Source organism: Ranitomeya imitator, chromosome 5 (genome assembly GCF_032444005.1).
Source record: "Ranitomeya imitator isolate aRanImi1 chromosome 5, aRanImi1.pri, whole genome shotgun sequence".
NCBI lineage: Eukaryota > Metazoa > Chordata > Amphibia > Anura > Dendrobatidae > Ranitomeya > Ranitomeya imitator.
Window position 1 is genome coordinate 35,627,922 of NC_091286.1, and position 19,228 is coordinate 35,647,149.

Here is a 19,228-nt window from a genome sequence, read left to right on the forward strand (position 1 = left end):
CTTCTCCTACTGCTTTCTCACTAACTGAATATCCTACTTCCTGTCGGTAGGGTGTACACTGCAGAGGAGGAGCTAACTTTTTTATTTGCATAGTGTCAGCCTCCTAGTGGCAGCAGCATACACCCATGGTTTCTGTGTCCCCCAATGAAGGCTCCGAGAAACAGATTTTACGGTAAGCAACCAAAAATCCTGTTTTTTCAAACCCAGAAACCCCTTTTTAAGGATTATTTGCATTGAAGCCACCTCTCTTTATATGAATAAATTATTGAATTTCTGAATGGGACTTCCAACAGGGAATTTTAGAGCCGCTCTTTCGGGATCGGTGGGGGTCTACATGTTCTCGCCTGCTATTTGGATATATTTTAATGTTGGGAATCATCCTTATTGCAGATTTATTCTGCGTGCAGAACCTCACGACTTTGTGACACAACACTAGTGTGCTACATTTCAAACCCATATCTGTATCTTCAAATTTTAAGATTTGATATGAAAAAAGAAAACGTTAACGAGATAATGTGGCTCCGTCCATCACGCACCGTTATACATAACGCATAAAATGTACAAGGCGAGGGACGGATGTTTGCCATAAATGATGACCGTTCTGGTGAAGATCGGCATAAATGATGACTCTTCTGGTGATGATCGCCATAAATGGTGACTCTTCCGGTACCATCTTCGGATCAGACTTGTATCAACCCAAATATTCTCAAGTAAAGCAACTTTTCTTAAAGTGGATCCACCAATAAATGTCTGATCCGACAAATGACGTCAGGGGAGATAAGTATCCGGCGTGTCTGATTTCGGGCCGCCACCAGCGATGTGTGGCAGCGGATCTGATGGAGAACACAGGAGCGCTCGGCATTGGTTGCATTTGGTTGTGAGTCCCCTAATCTTACTGGTGCAACCTTGCATGTGTAACTTTGGAGAGATTTTATTTTTTTATTTTTGCAGTTTTCCATTTGCACTGAGCACCTCTTATGGAGAAGTTGCAATCTTTACATTGCATTTAATAATAAAAAAATAAATACATTTTATATTTGTAGATTTTTTTGTCTCTACATATCTGGCAGAGAGTCTTCCCAGCAGGAGAGTCATTTCACATTCATGTATTCAGAAGGTCACAGATTTCTGGCCTCCGTAGAAGCCTCGGAGCAAGAGTTTGCGAGGCAGCTTCATCTCCAGTGCGGCACATCGCTGGCGGCTCCCCCGCGCCCTGACGCCAAGTGACATGTCTGCGAGCTGTATTAATTGGTAAAGCCTTGGCGCAGCCGTCACAGATTGTCATCCCAACGCTCCATCTAAGTGATTCTTTATTTTATAAAACCAAACGAGTAAAAAGAAGATGAAAGAGCAGAGATGCGAAGGTGCCGGATACAGAAAGAAAATTAAAAAAAAAGGTCCATTTTCCATAGCGAACAAGTCCAGCCGTTGTTTTGCTAGTTTACTGGGGTTTGTTTTTTTTGTTTTTTTAGTTTTTCCCATATACATAAAGAATGAGTGGTCTTGGGGACAGACTCTTGGCTGGGAGTGGAGAACCTTGTTATCCAGATTGGGGGGGTTGGGGTTGCAGGACTCAGACCCCCACAGATGACCCCAGTGAGATGTCCATCTACTATATACAGTTCCCTAATTAAAGATATTGTCTGAACCCCCAGCGATCAGCTGTGAACACTTGGGAAGGCCTTCGTTGACCGCACACTTCCTTGCGGTATTACATGGCTGCAGTAGAGCTGAGCACAAATATTGGGTGGTCATGTCATGGTCCGGCGTTTGGGTCTGTACTGCACGGCAGCCATACCAGAGTAGTGTGACCTGAATTGTCCAGTATCTTGGCGGTCTCGTGATTACTAAGCTACCCCTGTGACCTGAGGCCTTATCACTAGCCTTCATGTGGCATTATGATGTCTGTCTCACCATGACATTGCCTAATAATCTCCAGAAGCACCAACTTTTTAGAAGTTCACCCTGCCTTGGTCTTGGCTGACACAGAGCACCGACTGGGCCGCCGGACCATGGTGGTGCAAACCTTTTTGCTCAGCTCTACATGGCCGCCACTAAGAGGAGGCCAACCACTTATGGGGGCACACTATTGTGGCTCCTTTCTTTGGCTCATAGAACGGACCCCTATTGGCAAGGGTTATCTTATCTAGATAGCTCCTTTTGTAAATTTGAGGTCCATGTGCCCAGGACTCAGCAATGCTTTTGCAAAATTTGACTCATTATCAGGCCAAGCAACTGCAAACAATTGACAAAAACTCTGCCTGACCTATTCTTCCTAATTCTGTTTTTTGAGGGACCGTACTGTGAAAATGGCCAATGCAGCTGACCTTGAGCACATTACTGATTGTTTTCTGTTCCTTTTTTATGAAGTTGCCAGCGGAGGCGGTGAGGACAGAGATAGAGCAGCGGGTTGAACCCCACAATGATTATTTCAGCACCCAGTTCCTGTTAAACCTGGCAGTCCTCGGGACGCACCAGATCACCGTAGAAGCTTCTGTCGTAGACGCTAACGGAATCCTTTGGAAGACCGGCCCCAAGACCAGCATCTTCGTCAAGTCCTTGGAAGACCCCTACTCTCAGCAAGTACGACTACAGCAGCAGCCACAGGTCCAGCCGCCGCCGCAACGAAACGCCTACTCCAGATTTTAGGGTTTTGGAAGACAGACGGGATGGAAAATGTTTTTTTTATATATATTTCTGTAGGAAAACTTTTTTTGCTATAAAATATGTGTGTAATATACCTGAGCATTGTGCGCATTCTTTCCATCCACAAGCAGGTACCGCTAAGTGCACTCCAGTGCCGAGAGATCACAAGGTCGGCCATAATTCTACCGCTGCGGCCATGACAGAAGTGGTCGTTACTCGCAGAACGACACGATGGAGGTCTGTAAAACACAATGTCACACAACGTGTATAAGTCAGGACCAGGTAGGTCTCCTTTACAAGCACATGGCATCATTTCCAAAACTCTTCTTCGTGCTCGAATGCAACCTTTGCCAGCTGCATAATCGCACCAGTAAAGTTTGCGGCAAGGGACGGAAAAGCTGCCGTTCCTGAAACTCGTGACTTTTCTTGTGATTTGGACTATCTTTATCAGTGCGTTATCAGCTCCTTGCACAGGTAAATCTGTGAAAACCAATAAACATTTACAATATAGTCACAATTCGAGTCTGAGCTTTTAACGCCATGTCATCGGTTACGTGGAGACGCCCTAAGAAGCTGAACCCATGAGACTCCAGCTGCGCCTCCGCTAACGACCCCTAAGCTCATCTCCAGCATGTGATGGCCACTTATCTCCGTACTCATTGCTATCAGTCCATTCATTGTGCTCCACCTGCTGCTGCGGAGGGATTGACACGTGCCTGGTAGCAAAACCCGCAAGCAAAAAAGTTATACACCAGCTCTGCTCACGGAATATGGGAAGAAATCAGGTCCCTGATTCTTTACTTATGAGATAATAATATTTATTCACTTGTGTAGCGCCATTAATTCCGTAGCACTTTACATACATCGACAACACTGTCCCCCTTGGGGCTCACAATCTATTTATCAAAGTCATTTGTATTTTTGTCTTCTGATATTTTCTAATGTTTTTTGGGCTCCAAATACTTCACATGGTTCATGATTTTTTCACAAGATCAAAAAATGCTCTTTGTTTTGTTTTTTAACAAGTTTTGGTTAAAATACATTAAAAAGTCACAAAAAAATGTGCCATATTGAAGAATTCTCCAGAAAGCATACTCCAGTGCAGGGACTGGAGTGAGAAGTATAACAAAGTCACATGTCATGAATCTGTCTGAAACTTCTAGATAAGCAAAGTTGTTGAGGAAAAATACAAAAAAGTGACTTAACTTAAACAAAAAAAGGGAGAAAATTACTCTAGAAAAGCGGAGAAATGGCAATGATGAATTGGGGCCATTCCAGGCAAATCTGGGCACAATCTGCAGCTTTGCATGGTCCGTGGGTTAACACCTGCAGATAGTATCCAGTTTGGAGACCTAGGCTGTAATTTTCATATTGACATTTAATATAATCCTGGTTTTGGGTGGACTCCACTTCCTCTTTGCTGATAAACGAAACCCTGGATGAGGTTTCACGAATCATAATGAAACTAATGTTGATTGCAGCCCATTGACTTTCCTATTATTGGCGTGATCTCTGTTTAGTGCTACAGAAAAAAACTAGAGAATTTGCATAATGGCCCAGTGATTAGCATTCTTGGGGCCAGAGTCATCGTTGGCTTCTTTGTTTTGTTTTTTTTTTAATTCATTTTTCTTTTTTGACTTTTGGTTTTCGCTAACAATTTTTGGCTTCAAATTCATCAAAATGGCGTTCGCGATTCATGAATTTTGCAGAAAACCCAAAGTTGTTGCTACCATGACTGCAGCATCTCCGGACTTGTCTCCCATCGACCGCACCTGGGAAATCATTGGTCGGTAATTACACAGGAGCTGCCTGCAGAGGATCTTGATGAATAGTCCAAGTGCATTCAGCGGCAGAACCTTCCTCAGACTTCAATGAACTTCAATCCAATATTTCGGCCAGCATTCAGCCAGCGGGTAAGGAAAGGGTGAATCAAACACCCGAAAGCTCCGCCCATATGGCCCAAAACTGGTCTCGCCAAATTCAGGTGACAGGTTCCCTTTAATAACCTCATTGATGGCAGCCGAGGCTGGAAGTGACGAGATTTCTGCACTTGGCCCTTGTACTCCAGACTGAATCATTTCAGATGTTTTTGAAAATGTATTTTCCATTTTTCCATCATTTGCAGATCACTATCCTGTGGTTTCCATCATTCTGTGACTTTTCTTTGTTGAGGAGTGTATATTGAAAAATAAACTTGAAAATTTGTTAAAAAAAAAACTTGGAGAATCAGACTTTTTGACTTCCCACATATCCCATGGCCATGAAAAAAGCGAGTTGCTGTCTAGGTTTGTATACATATAACAAAATATGTTAAAATAACAATAAAATAAAAATATTCTATGGAATTTTATAAGAAAAGTATCAGTAAAAAAAATATGTAAAAAAAAGTTACAAATTCCATATGAAAACAATCACCTAAATGAGCAGGTCACTGCTTCCCTCATGAACATCACAGTCTTCTTCTTCTGCTGCATTCGCTCCATTTTTTATTATTGTTTTTTTTTGTTGTTGCTCATTTACATTACATTTATTTGTTTCGTATAATCGGGTGTCTCCTTGTAACGTTCACATGGATGACAGAGGCTCATAAAGGAGGCGATATGATAACGTTCTGCTCCTCCAAGCTTGACAGGGTCTCTTCTACAAGAAAAGGGGTCAGATGGGCTAATCCGAAAGTGGCCGGCAATCTTATCATTCATTCCGCTCAGCTGCTGAGTACATTATAACCCGATCTGAGCCTGGACTGTGGAAAGAGGCAGAATTCTTATACAATTATGTATAACAAGATTGTACGTAGATACCGCCAGCTTCTCTCTGAATTATATCATCTGTGCAATTCCGTTAAAGGGGAACCCAGCCTCCAATAAATCTATGGGCTCAATTCATTATTGCATTTCAGCCTTTCTTTGTCTAGTTTTTGGGGTCTTTCAACAGTTTTCTTTTATTTGCATCTTATTCTTTTAATTTTGCGCCTTTTTTCAAGTCTATTTTATGAGTTCACTTGTGTTTTGTTTTTGTTTGTTTTTTTTTGTTTTTTTTACGTTTGTCATTGCATACAGGTTATCAGATGTTTTCGGGGATTGATCATTTAAAAAAAAAAATCACACTTTTTTTTTTTTTTTGCACAAATGTACTCCAATCCCTCTCCCCCCACTCTATAGTAGATTTACATGCATCTCAATTTTTTTTTACGTTTTTGTTCTTAAAAAAAGGCACAAAAAAAAGGTTAAAAAGAGCAATTATGCTTTTGGGCAAAAAATTTAAAAAATAATAACCATTGGTGTGGTTTTTTAACATACCTGAAGCTTCTTTTCTTTTAATATCTGCCATCGGGGGGCTAACAGGATTGGTGTCCCCCCCCCCACATTGTGGATAAACTGCTCCTCACATCTCAGCATCCTGTGACACTAAGCAGTTGGACATTGCAAGCTCCTTTATGAGCCAGAACGGTCTTACTCCGGGGGTCGGATTGGACCGGTGCCTGGATCTCATGGTTTGCCAATCATCATGCATGTAATATTTTGGTGGATCTTAACTTTTGCAAGGGGGAGGGGCTTCATTAAGATATTAAGGTATGGCTTACTTGGAAATGGGGTGTGGCAAAGTCAAAATTTAGGTCTGTGGATATGAACATCGTTTCATTGTTTAAACCAACATATTTTAAGCCTAAAATCTTCCTCTTCGTTGCCTTGATTCGGTGACCTCAGATGAGCCGAAAATGCTAATCAGATCTCATTAATTAGTCCAGATGACTTCTGGCATTCATTTACGGTATTTCATCATTTCTTCCATTATCCGTGTGTTTATTGACATGATTCATGCTGACAGCTGTGGAAAGGAGGTTGGTAGCGGCCGGTAGTGCTCGGTTTTGGGAATATAGAAGGCAGTAATAATGGGAAGAAGGTAAAACTATGGTATCACATAAGGCTCGTCGGGACGCCACATGGTTAAAGGGGTCCTCCGGGAACACAAAAATATAAGCAAAAAAAAAAAGAATGTCATTATTATGAACCAATTTTTAAATACCTTTAACTAACAAATGGTGGTCTCATCTTGTTAAATTGTTTTTACAAGCTCTTTGCAACTTTACCTCTTATTAAAAATACTTCCTGTTCTCAAGAATAAAAAGAAAGAAAACAAAATAAAAGCGGAAGGTGTGAACAAACTGTTTCAATCAATCAAAACAAATTGCTTGTCCTATCTCAAGAGCAATAACTTAGTGTTCACCGTTTGTAAATCATCATGTCCCCCTTGGGCTAATTGGCCAAAATTATTTTTTTTTTTCCCAACTTGTCACCTATTTGAAATAAAGAACTACTAGAAACCGTTAAAACCATCATTTTTTGTATTAATTCTGTTTTAGGTTCTACCTTATTTTTAGTCTGAGTTAATGTTTTATGTGATCTAGTATAGAATAACCTTGTCCTGAGCATGCTCAGGAGCTGAGCCTGCACCCAGCATGTACTAGTTGTGTTACACAGCCAGCATCAGCCTGAGAAAGGAGCGACCAGAGCCAAACTCCAATCGCTCCTTTTAATGCTATAGACTACGTTCCCACGATGATGTCTATCTTTATATTGCATCCGCAGAACCTCCAGAATTTCCATCTTTTTTCACCACACGTGCAAAAAAATGCAATAAAAAGTGATCAAAACATCATATGTACCCCAACAGGCTAACTTTAAAAACAGATTGCCCCTCAAAATCAAACCCTCACACAGTTCAATCAACTGAAAAATTACAAAGTTAAGAGTCCCAAAAAATGGTGAAATAAGTGAAAATAAAATGTATATATTTATTTATTTTTACAAATTTCTGAATCAACTAAAATAATAAAAAAATATATATATATATAACAAATTTGAAATCGCTGTAATCGTATTGAATTGGACAAGCTTACTGCTATTCATCATTTGTACTACAGAATGAATGTTGTAAAGAAAAAAAAAAAGCCCCAATTTTTTTTTTTAAATTACATTTTTTTTCAGTTTTTTTTAGTACATTATATTGTCAAATGGATGGTGTCATTCAAAACTACATATTTATTTTCTCACAAAAATAACAAGCCCTCACATGGTTATATCGATGGAAAATTAAAAAAAAAAACTTATAGGCACCCCCCGGTGAAAATAGAGGACTACTGTCCCCGCTCAAAGTGAAAACTGCACTAAGTGGAAAAAAAGACGTGTTAACAAATTGTTAATGTCCAGTGTAAAAATTAGAATATTTCAAAATTTAAAGAGTAACTTATTTCATAAATCAATAGTACATATGAAAAGAGTAAGTTTTTGCAATATATCATATCTTATAAATCTGCTTCTTTCTCCTCCGGGTCTGATATTTAATTCTCAATTGACTGGTAAAATCTGTATTCAATTACTTAGATAGGAGATGGCAGTTCGTGCTCATAATATTCTATGGAGATGGGGGGGGGGCAGGAGGAGCTAGAAGCAGTAACTAACACTCTATTGCAAGTTCATTTGAAATGACAACATAATTTTAAATAATAAAATAGAACACTCTAAACAAAAACAAACTGATAGATTCAGTGGTATAACTAGAGCCCAATGGACCCTAATGCAAAATTAGGACATGGGCCTCCAAGTTCATGTTGCACAGATGTATGAGCCCTTGTAGTGTTCTACATCCTATAAAGACAAACATGTTCGCACCCCTTGTAATGTCCCCCATCCTGGCCCCTTCCTGTATGAATGTCCTCCATCCTGGGCCCCTTCATGGTATAATGTGCTTCATTCTGGGCCCCTTCATCCTCTATCCTGATCCATTTCGTGTACTAATGTCCACTTCATGTAATTATCACCCAACATCCTGGGCCCCTTCCAGTAGTAAAGTTCCCTATTCTGGTCTCCTTTCTGTAATAATGTCCCCTTCCTGGTATAATTATGCCCATATTGGGCCCCTTCCTGGTATAATGTCCTCCATGCTAACATAATGTCTCCCATCATGGACTCCTTCTAGTAATAATGTCCCCCATTCTAAACCCCTTCCTGGTATATTATTCCCTATCCTGGGTCTCTTCCAGTAATAATGACCACTGTTATGATCTGGTGGTTTAGGAGCAACATGGGACGAGCTCTGAAGGAAGTGGTACCTGTACTGACCGCAGTCCCTAAGCTCAACACAACACTAGAAGTAGCCGTGGGATGCTCCTGACACTCCCTAGGCACCTCGTCACAGCCTGAGAACTAACTACCCCTAAAGATAGAAACAGGAAAACTATCTTGCCTCAGAGAAAATCCCCAAAGGATAGATAGCCCCCCCACAAGTAATGACTGTGAGTGGAGAGGGAAAAGACATACACAGAATGAAACCAGGATGTAGCACAGGAGGCCAATCTAGCTAGATAGATAGGACAGGATGGAATACTGTGCGGTCAGTATAAAACACTACAAAAAATCCACACAGAGTTTACAAAAATCTCCACACCTGACTAAAGGTGTGGAGGGTAAATCTGCTTCCCAGAGCTTCTAGCTTCACTGAAATAATTCATACTGAGAAGCTGGACAAAACATAGAAAGCACAGAACGGATAAGTCCACAACCTGTGGACAGAAAAGAGCAAGCAAGGACTTAACTTTGCTGAACTGGTCAGGATAACAGGGAAATCCAAAAGAGATGTGAATCCAACCAAGAACCATTGACAAGTGGCACAAGCTGAAGGAAAGAGCCAGGCTAAATAGCCGAGCAGAAAAGACAATCAGTGGAAGCAGCTGCAGACTGCTAAATCCAAGGAGCAGCCATTCCACTTAAAACCACCGGAGGGAGCCCAAGAGCAGAACTCACAAAAGTGCCACTTAGAACCACCGGAGGGAGCCCAAGAGCGGAATTCACAACAGACCACCATCTGGGGCCCCTTCCTGCTATGTTTCCCATTCTTCTCTTTTCCTGCACATTTAAAAAAAGAACAAATTCTTAACTTTCTCTATTCCCATGACGTGCGACGTCCTCTTCTATAGCGGGCACAGATGCCATCAACTACTCTAGCCGTGAAGGCATCGGCGGCAGATGGCAGTGATGTCTTGCACCGCCCATGGCTGGCACACCGACGTTAACCGCCGGTCAATGATTTTTGGTAGAGTGTATTGCAGTGCAGGGAGCCAGCGGGTCTCTGTGCCGCAGTACATTTCAGCTGAATTTACATTCTCGGGCCCACCTCCCGCACTTATGGACCCTGACGCGGTTGCACCATCTTTGATCATTACGCCCCTTGATAAATCCCCTCTAATCATTACACGTTTTGTTTGATTGTACTGTAAATCTGAAGAATAAGTTCAGCTGCGACCTTGGGTGGAATCGATTTGCAAACCAATATACAAATATACAAAGGCTTTTACTTTTTCAGTCTAGTGCTCTTAATATTTTATTCAGCTCACTTATAGCATGAAACATTCATTAGCGGGACGGCGCGGTGTTATGGAGGTACGCGGACGATGCTTTGTTTCATCCTCCTCCTCCCATCAGTCAGTGGCGGCATGTTGCCGATTGTCGGCTCTCATAACTCCAAAATTTAGGAAATGGATGTGACGCTGTATAATTCACGAATAAATCACATGTTTCTCTGTTCGGAGCATTGATAAATTCATGAGGCCGGAGAATGTCGAAATCTATTAGGGTGACAGATAAGGTCAATTTAAAATCTCAAATCCAATTTTGTTTCATTTCTTTCAATCAAGATCTTAACGAGTATTACTGTCCGTAAGGGCCATATCATACAGAAGACAGACGTGCCGACCTGTGTCACCGCAGAGAACGACGCGGTGTAATGGACACACGACTCTGAAATTAAAGGCACCCTGACTTCAGACCGGGAGCATCGATCTCCACAATTATGGATGATATTTCTTTGTTAGATCACAAAAAAACAACATAAAAATCCATTGGTATAATAAGTTTAACCTCTAAAGAACTCATCGGTTTTTCATTTTTTTGTTTTGTCTTCCCCTTCTTCCAAGAGTCATAACTTTTAATGAGAGAGGTTTTTATGGCATGAGTTGCCATTTTGAATTACACCATTCACATTATTATATATTGTACTGAAAAACGGAACAAAATTCCAAGTGGGTGGAATTGAAAAAGAAAACGAAAAAGTACATTTCACCATTTTTATTTACTTAATTTTATTTTTGGTTGGGGAAGTAACAAGGAGTTTTTTCAGTCATAACCACTTTTTTTAAATCTCATTTTAGTCTATTTTTTTTTTTTTTTTTGGGGGGGGGGGGGGGGGTGAGGAGTTACATGATCAAAAACCTTTCCATGTCGGAGTTCACTGTACATTACTATCTAATAAAAGGTTATGGCTCTGGGAAAAAGAGAAGGAAGATAACATTAGTGGGAAAAAAATGTCTGGGTCATAAAGGGGATGAATTAAAAATAAAAAAAAAATGTCTGGGTCATAAAGGGGATAAATAAAAAAAATGTCTGGGTCATAAAGGGGATAAATTGAAAATAAAAAAATGTCTAGGTCATAAAGGGGATAAATAAAAAAAATGTCTGGGTCATAAAGGGGATGAATTAAAAATAAAAAAAAAATGTCTGGGTCATAAAGGGGATAAATAAAAAAAATGTCTGGGTCATAAAGGGGATAAATTACCGTAAAAATAAAAAAAATGGCTGGGTCATAAAGGGGATAAAATACCGTAAAAATAAAAAATGTCTGGGTCATAAAAGGGATAAATTAAAAATAAAAAATGGCTTAGTCATAAAGGGGATAAGTAAAAAAAATGTCTGGGTCATAAAAGGGATAAATTAAAAATAAAAAATGGCTTAGTCATAAAGGGGATAAGTAAAAAAAATGTCTGGGTCATAAAAGGGATAAATTAAAAATAAAAAATGTCTGGGTCATAAAGGGGATAAATAAAAAAAATGTCTGGGTCATAAAGGGGATAAATGAAAAATAAAAAATGGCTGGGTCATAAGGGGGATGAATAAAAAAAAAGTCTGCATCATAAAGGGGATAAATTGAAAATAAAAAATGTCTGGTTTATAAAGGGGATAAATACAAAAAATGGCTGGGTCATAAAGGGGATAAATTACCGTAAAAATAAAAAAAATGACTGGGTCATAAAGGGGATAAATTACCGTAAAAATAAAAAAATGGCTGGGTCATAAAGGGGATAAATTACCGTAAAAAAATGTCTGGGTCATAAAGGGATAAAGGGGATAAATTTAAAAAAAAAATGTCTGGGTCATAAAAGGAATAAATTAAAAATACAAAATTGGCTTGGTTGTAAGGGGGATAAATAAAAAAATGTCTGCATCATAAAGGGGATAAATTGAAAATAAAAAAAAGTCTGGGTCATGAAGGGTATAAAATAGAAAAATGGCTGGGTCATAAAGGGGATAAATTACCATAAAAATAAAAAATGTCTGTGTCATAAAAGGGATAAATTACCGTAAAAATAAAAAAAAATGACTGGGTCACAAAGGGAATAAATGAAAAAAAAAAAGGCTGGGTCATAAAGGCGACAAATTAAAAATAAAAAAGTCTGGGTCATGAAGGGTATAAATTAAAAAAATGGCTGGGTCATAAAGGCAATAAATAAAAAATTAAAATTTAAAAAAAGTCTGGGTCATGAAGGGTATAAATAATAAAAATGGCTGGGTCATAAAGGGGATGTCAGTTTGGTATTTTGGTGTAAGGGGAAACGGAGACATCAGTGGGACCTTCGCACTCTGGATACCACAAGACATGGCGGGAAGCTAGGGGGGCTTATGGTTATCATTTGCACTAAATATAGACATTTTCCAATAAACAACATGAAACAATGGCGGCAGAGTCAGCAGCAGCGGATGGTATCACTGGAGATAGTAACACATGACATGTCACATGAGGAGGAGGCATAATGGAAAATGTCTGATGATCGCCTCCTCTCTGTTTCTTCTGCTGTGACTCTGATGCACACAGGATGTGAGGTAGCCATTCCTGTTTACACCATGGTGAAATATTAACGTTACCATGGTGAACGCACAATGGTGACTGAAGCCGCACTGCAATCACACACCGTGTCAATGTAACATGGGAAGAGATTACCTGTCACTTTAAAGGGATTGTCCCTGTTCAGAAAAAATTTTTCTTTATGATTTCTTAGTAAAAAAAAAATAACAATTGTTCTTTACTAACTGTCCCCAGGTCCATTGCTGAGTCTCCACCACCGCACCCGGTGTCTGTTATTGTCTGCAGCACCGATGACAGCGCTGCAGCTAATCAGTGAGCTATTCGGCAGAATCACTGAGCTCAGCGATTGGCTGCAGTGCTGTCAACGTGACATTTGTGCTGCAGACAATAACAGATATCAGGTACAGCAGGAGAAACTCAGAATAGGACCGGGGAAAGGTAAGTAAAGCACAGTTTGTTTTTTACTACTAACAAATCATAAAGGAAAAACTTTTCTGAAAGTGGACTACCATTTGTAAGTGGTGGCCTGATACTTATAAAAGGTTTTATAAATTTCTATTTTTCAGTACTACACACTTTTGTGACATGATTTATTGTGATACTATCTACTATTCTCTCTATGCAAATAATGACTTTATCTGTTTTCTTTTTCTTCCTGTGACATTTTCTCTGATGGGAGTCTCAGACAGGACATCACAGGATGGCCTTGCAGTCACTTGCCGGGCCCCTAAGCACTCTGGGCCCCGTCGCAGCTGCGACCCCTGCGACCGCGGAAGTTACGCCCTGGCCACACAGGAGAGCTGACAGATCCTCTATATATATATATATATACTACACGACACACGAGAACTGACAGATCCTCTATATATTACACCACACAGGAGAGCTGACAGATCCTCTATATACTACACCACACAGGAGAGCTGACAGATCCTCTATATACTACACGACACACGAGAACTGACAGATCCTCTATATATTACACCACACAGGAGAGCTGACAGATCCTCTATATACTACACCACACAGGAGAACTGACAGATCCTCTATATACTACACTACACAGGAGAGCTGACAGATCCTCTATATACTACACCACACAGGAGAGCTGACAGATCCTCTATATACTACACCACACAGGAGAGCTGACAGATCCTCTATATACTACACCACACAGGAGAGCTGACAGATCCTCTATATACTACACCACACAGGAGAGCTGACAGATCCTCTATATACTACACCACACAGGAGAGCTGACAGATCCTCTATATACTACACCACACAGGAGAACTGACAGATCCTCTATATACTACACCACACAGGAGAGCTGACAGATCCTCTATATACTACACCACACGGGAGAGCTGACAGATCCTCTATATACTACACCACACAGGAGAGCTCATAGATCCTCTATATACTACACCACACAGGAGAGCTGACAGATCCTCTATATACTACACCACACAGGAGAACTGACAGATCCTCTATATACTACACCACACAGGAGAGCTGACAGATCCTCTATATACTACACCACACAGGAGAGCTGACAGATCCTCTATATACTACACCACACGGGAGAGCTGACAGATCCTCTATATACTACACCACACAGGAGAGCTGACAGATCCTCTATATACTACACCACAAAGGAGAGCTAACAGATCCTGTATATACTATACCACACAGGAGAGCTGACAGATCCTCTATATACTACACCACACTGGAGAGCTGACAGATCCTCTATATACTACACCACACAGGAGAGCTGACAGATCCTCTATATACTACACCACACAGGAGAGCTGACAGATCCTCTATATACTACACCACACAGGAGAGCTGACAGATCCTCTATATACTACACCACACAGGAGAGCTGACAGATCCTCTATATACTACACCACACAGGAGAACTGACAGATCCTCTATATACTACACTACACAGGAGAGCTGATAGATCCTCTATATACTACACCACACAGGAGAGCTGACAGATCCTCTATATACTACACCACACAGGAGAGCTGTCAGATCCTCTATATACTACACCACACAGGAGAACTGACAAATCCTCTATATACTACACTACACAGGAGAGCTGACGGATCCTCTATATACTACACCACACAGGAGAGCTGACGGATCCTCTATATACTACACCACACAGGAGAACTGACGGATCCTCTATATACTACACCACACAGGAGAACTGACAGATCCTCTATATACTACACCACACACGAGAGCTGACAGATCCTCTATATACTACACTACACAGGAGAGCTGACAGATCCTCTATATACTATACCACACAGGAGAGCTGACAGATCCTCTATATACTACACCACACAGGAGAGCTGATAGATCCTCTATATACTACACCACACAGGAGAGCTGACAGATCCTCTATATACTACACCACACAGGAAAGCTGACAGACCTCTATATACTACACCACACAGGAGAGCTGACAGATCCTCTATATACTACACCACACAGGAGAGCTGACAGATCCTCTATATACTACACCACACAGGAGAGCTGACAGATCCTCTATATACTACACCACACAGGAGAGCTGACAGATCCTCTATATACTACACCACACAGGAAAGCTGACAGATCCTCTATATACTACACCACACAGGAGAGCTGACAGATCCTCTATATACTACACCACACAGGAGAGCTGACAGATCCTCTATATACTATACCACACAGGAGAGCTGACAGATCCTCTATATACTACACCACACGGGAGAGCTGATAGATCCTCTATATACTACACCACACGGGAGAGCTGACAGATCCTCTATATACTACACCACACAGGAGAGCTGACAGATCCTCTATATACTATACCACACAGGAGAGCTGACAGATCCTCTATATACTACACCACACGGGAGAGCTGACAGATCCTCTATATACTACACCATACAGGAGCTGACAGATCCTCTATATACTACACCATACAGGAGAGCTGACAGATCCTCTATATACTACACCACACAGGAGAGCTGACAGATCCTCTATATACTACACCACACAGGAGAGCTGACAGATCTTCTATATACTACACCACAAAGGAGAGCTGACAGATCCTCTATATACTACACCACACAGGAGAGCTGACAGATCCTCTATATACTACACCACACAGGAGAGCTGACAGATCCTCTATATACTACACCACACAGGAGAGCTGACAGATCCTCTATATACTACACCATACAGGAGCTGACAGATCCTCTATATACTACACCATACAGGAGAGCTGACAGATCCTCTATATACTACACCACACAGGAGAGCTGACAGATCCTCTATATACTACACCACACAGGAGAGCTGACAGATCTTCTATATACTACACCACAAAGGAGAGCTGACAGATCCTCTATATACTACACCACACAGGAGAGCTGACAGATCCTCTATATACTACACCACACAGGAGAGCTGACAGATCCTCTATATACTACACCACACAGGAGAGCTGACAGATCTTCTATATACTACACCACACAGGAGAGCTGACAGATCCTCTATATACTACACCACACAGGAGAGCTGACAGATCCTCTATATACTACACCACACAGGAGAGCTGACAGATCCTCTATATACTACACCACACAGGAGAGCTGACATATCCTCTATATACTACACCACACAGGAGAGCTGACAGATCCTCTATATACTACACCACACAGGAGAGCTGACAGATCCTCTATATACTACACCACACGGGAGAGCTGACAGATCCTCTATATACTACACCATACAGGAGCTGACAGATCCTCTATATACTACACCATACAGGAGAGCTGACAGATCCTCTATATACTACACCACACAGGAGAGCTGACAGATCCTCTATATACTACAACACACAGGAGAGCTGACAGATCCTCTATATACTACACCACACAGGAGAGCTGACAGATCCTCTATATACTACACCACACAGGAGAGCTGACAGATCCTCTATATACTATACCACACAGGAGAGCTGACAGATCCTCTATATACTACACCACACAGGAGAGCTGATAGATCCTCTATATACTACACCACACAGGAGAGCTGACAGATCCTCTATATACTACATTACACAGGAGAGCTGACAGATCCTCTATATACTACATTACACAGGAGAGCTGACAGATCCTCTATATTCTACACCACACAGGAGAGCTGACAGATCCTCTATATACTACACCACACAGGGGAGGGGACAGATCCTCTATATACTACACCACACAGGAGAGCTGACAGATCCTCTATATACTACACCACACAGGAGAGCTGACAGATCCTCTATATACTACACCACACAGGAGAGCTGACAGATCCTCTATATACTACACCACACAGGAGAGCTGACAGATCCTCTATATACTACACCACACGGGAGAGCTGACAGATCCTCTATATACTACACCACACGGGAGAGCTGACAGATCCTCTATATACTACACCATACAGGAGCTGACAGATCCTCTATATACTACACCATACAGGAGAGCTGACAGATCCTCTATATACTACACCACACAGGAGAGCTGACAGATCCTCTATATACTACACCACACAGGAGAGCTGACAGATCTTCTATATACTACACCACAAAGGAGAGCTGACAGATCCTCTATATACTACACCACACAGGAGAGCTGACAGATCCTCTATATACTACACCACACAGGAGAGCTGACAGATCCTCTATATACTACACCACACAGGAGAGCTGACAGATCTTCTATATACTACACCACACAGGAGAGCTGACAGATCCTCTATATACTACACCACACAGGAGAGCTGACAGATCCTCTATATACTACACCACACAGGAGAGCTGACAGATCCTCTATATACTACACCACACAGGAGAGCTGACATATCCTCTATATACTACACCACACAGGAGAGCTGACAGATCCTCTATATACTACACCACACAGGAGAGCTGACAGATCCTCTATATACTACACCACACGGGAGAACTGACAGATCCTCTATATACTACACCACACAGGAGAGCTCATAGATCCTCTATATACTACACCACACAGGAGAGCTGACAGATCCTCTATATACTACACCACACAGGAGAGCTGATAGATCCTCTATATACTACACCACACAGGAAAACTGACAGATCCTCTATATACTACACCACACAGGAGAGCTGACAGATCCTCTATATACTACACCACACAGGAGAGCTGACAGATCCTCTATATACTACACCACACAGGAGAGCTGACAGATCCTCTATATACTACACCACACAGAACAGGTCCTCTATATACTACACCACACAGGAGAGCTGACAGATCCTCTATATACTACACCACACAGGAGAGCTGACAGATCCTCTATATACTACACCACACAGGAGAGCTGACAGATCCTCTATATACTACACCACACAGGAGAGCTGATAGATCTTCTATATACTACACCACACAGGAGAGCTGACAGATCCTCTATATACCACACCACACAGGAGAGCTGGCAGATCCACTATATACTACACCACACAGGAGAGCTGACAGATCCTCTATATACTACACCACACAGGAGAACTGACATCCTCTATATACTACACCACACAGGAGAGCTGACAGATCCTCTATATACTACACCACACAGGAGAGCTGACAGATCCTCTATATACTACACCACACAGGAGAGCTGACAGATCCTCTATATACTACACCACACAGGAGAGCTGTCAGATCCTCTATATACTACACCACACAGGAGAACTGACAGATCCTCTATATACTACACTACACAGGAGAGCTGACAGATCCTCTATATACTACACCACACAGGAGAGCTGACGGATCCTCTATATACTACACCACACAGGAGAGCTGACGGATCCTCTATATACTACACCACACAGGAGAACTGACGGATCCTCTATATACTACACGACACACGAGAACTGACAGATCCTCTATATATTACACCACACAGGAGAGCTGACAGATCCTCTATATACTACACCACACAGGAGAGCTGACAGATCCTCTATATACTACACCACCCAGGAGAGCTGACAGATCCTCTATATACTACACCACACAGGAGAGCTGACAGATTCTCTATGTACTACACCACACAGGAGAGCTGACAGATCCTCTATATACTACACCACACAGGAGAGCTGACAGATCCTCTATATACTACACCACACTGGAGAACTGACAGATCCTCTATATACTACACCACACACGAGAGCTGACAGATCCTCTATATACTACACCACACATTAGAGCTGACAGATCCTCTATATACTATACCACACAGGAGAGCTGACAGATCCTCTATATACTACACCACACAGGAGAGCTGACAGATCCTCTATATACTACACCACACAGGAGAGCTGATAGATCCTCTATATACTACACCACACAGGAAAACTGACAGATCCTCTATATACTACACCACACAGGAGAGCTGACAGATCCTCTATATACTACACCACACAGGAGAGCTGACAGATCCTCTATATACTACACCACACAGAACAGGTACTCTATATACTACACCACACAGGAGAGCTGACAGATCCTCTATATACTACACCACACAGGAGAGCCGACAGATCCTCTATATACTACACCACACAGGA

General features: G+C 41.5%; 1 protein-coding gene across 1 annotated transcript in view; it reads left to right on the forward strand.

Moving 5' to 3' along the window:
* INTS7 (integrator complex subunit 7) overlaps window positions 1-2,740 on the forward strand; it is a 56,071-nt gene extending 53,331 nt beyond the window's left edge. The window contains exon 20 of the mRNA XM_069768534.1: window positions 2,371-2,740. Within this exon, the coding sequence (XP_069624635.1) occupies window positions 2,371-2,649 (279 nt within the window). The 3' untranslated portion in view covers window positions 2,650-2,740. The remainder of the gene's footprint in view (window positions 1-2,370) is intronic.
* The last annotated feature ends 16,488 nt before the right edge of the window (window positions 2,741-19,228 follow it).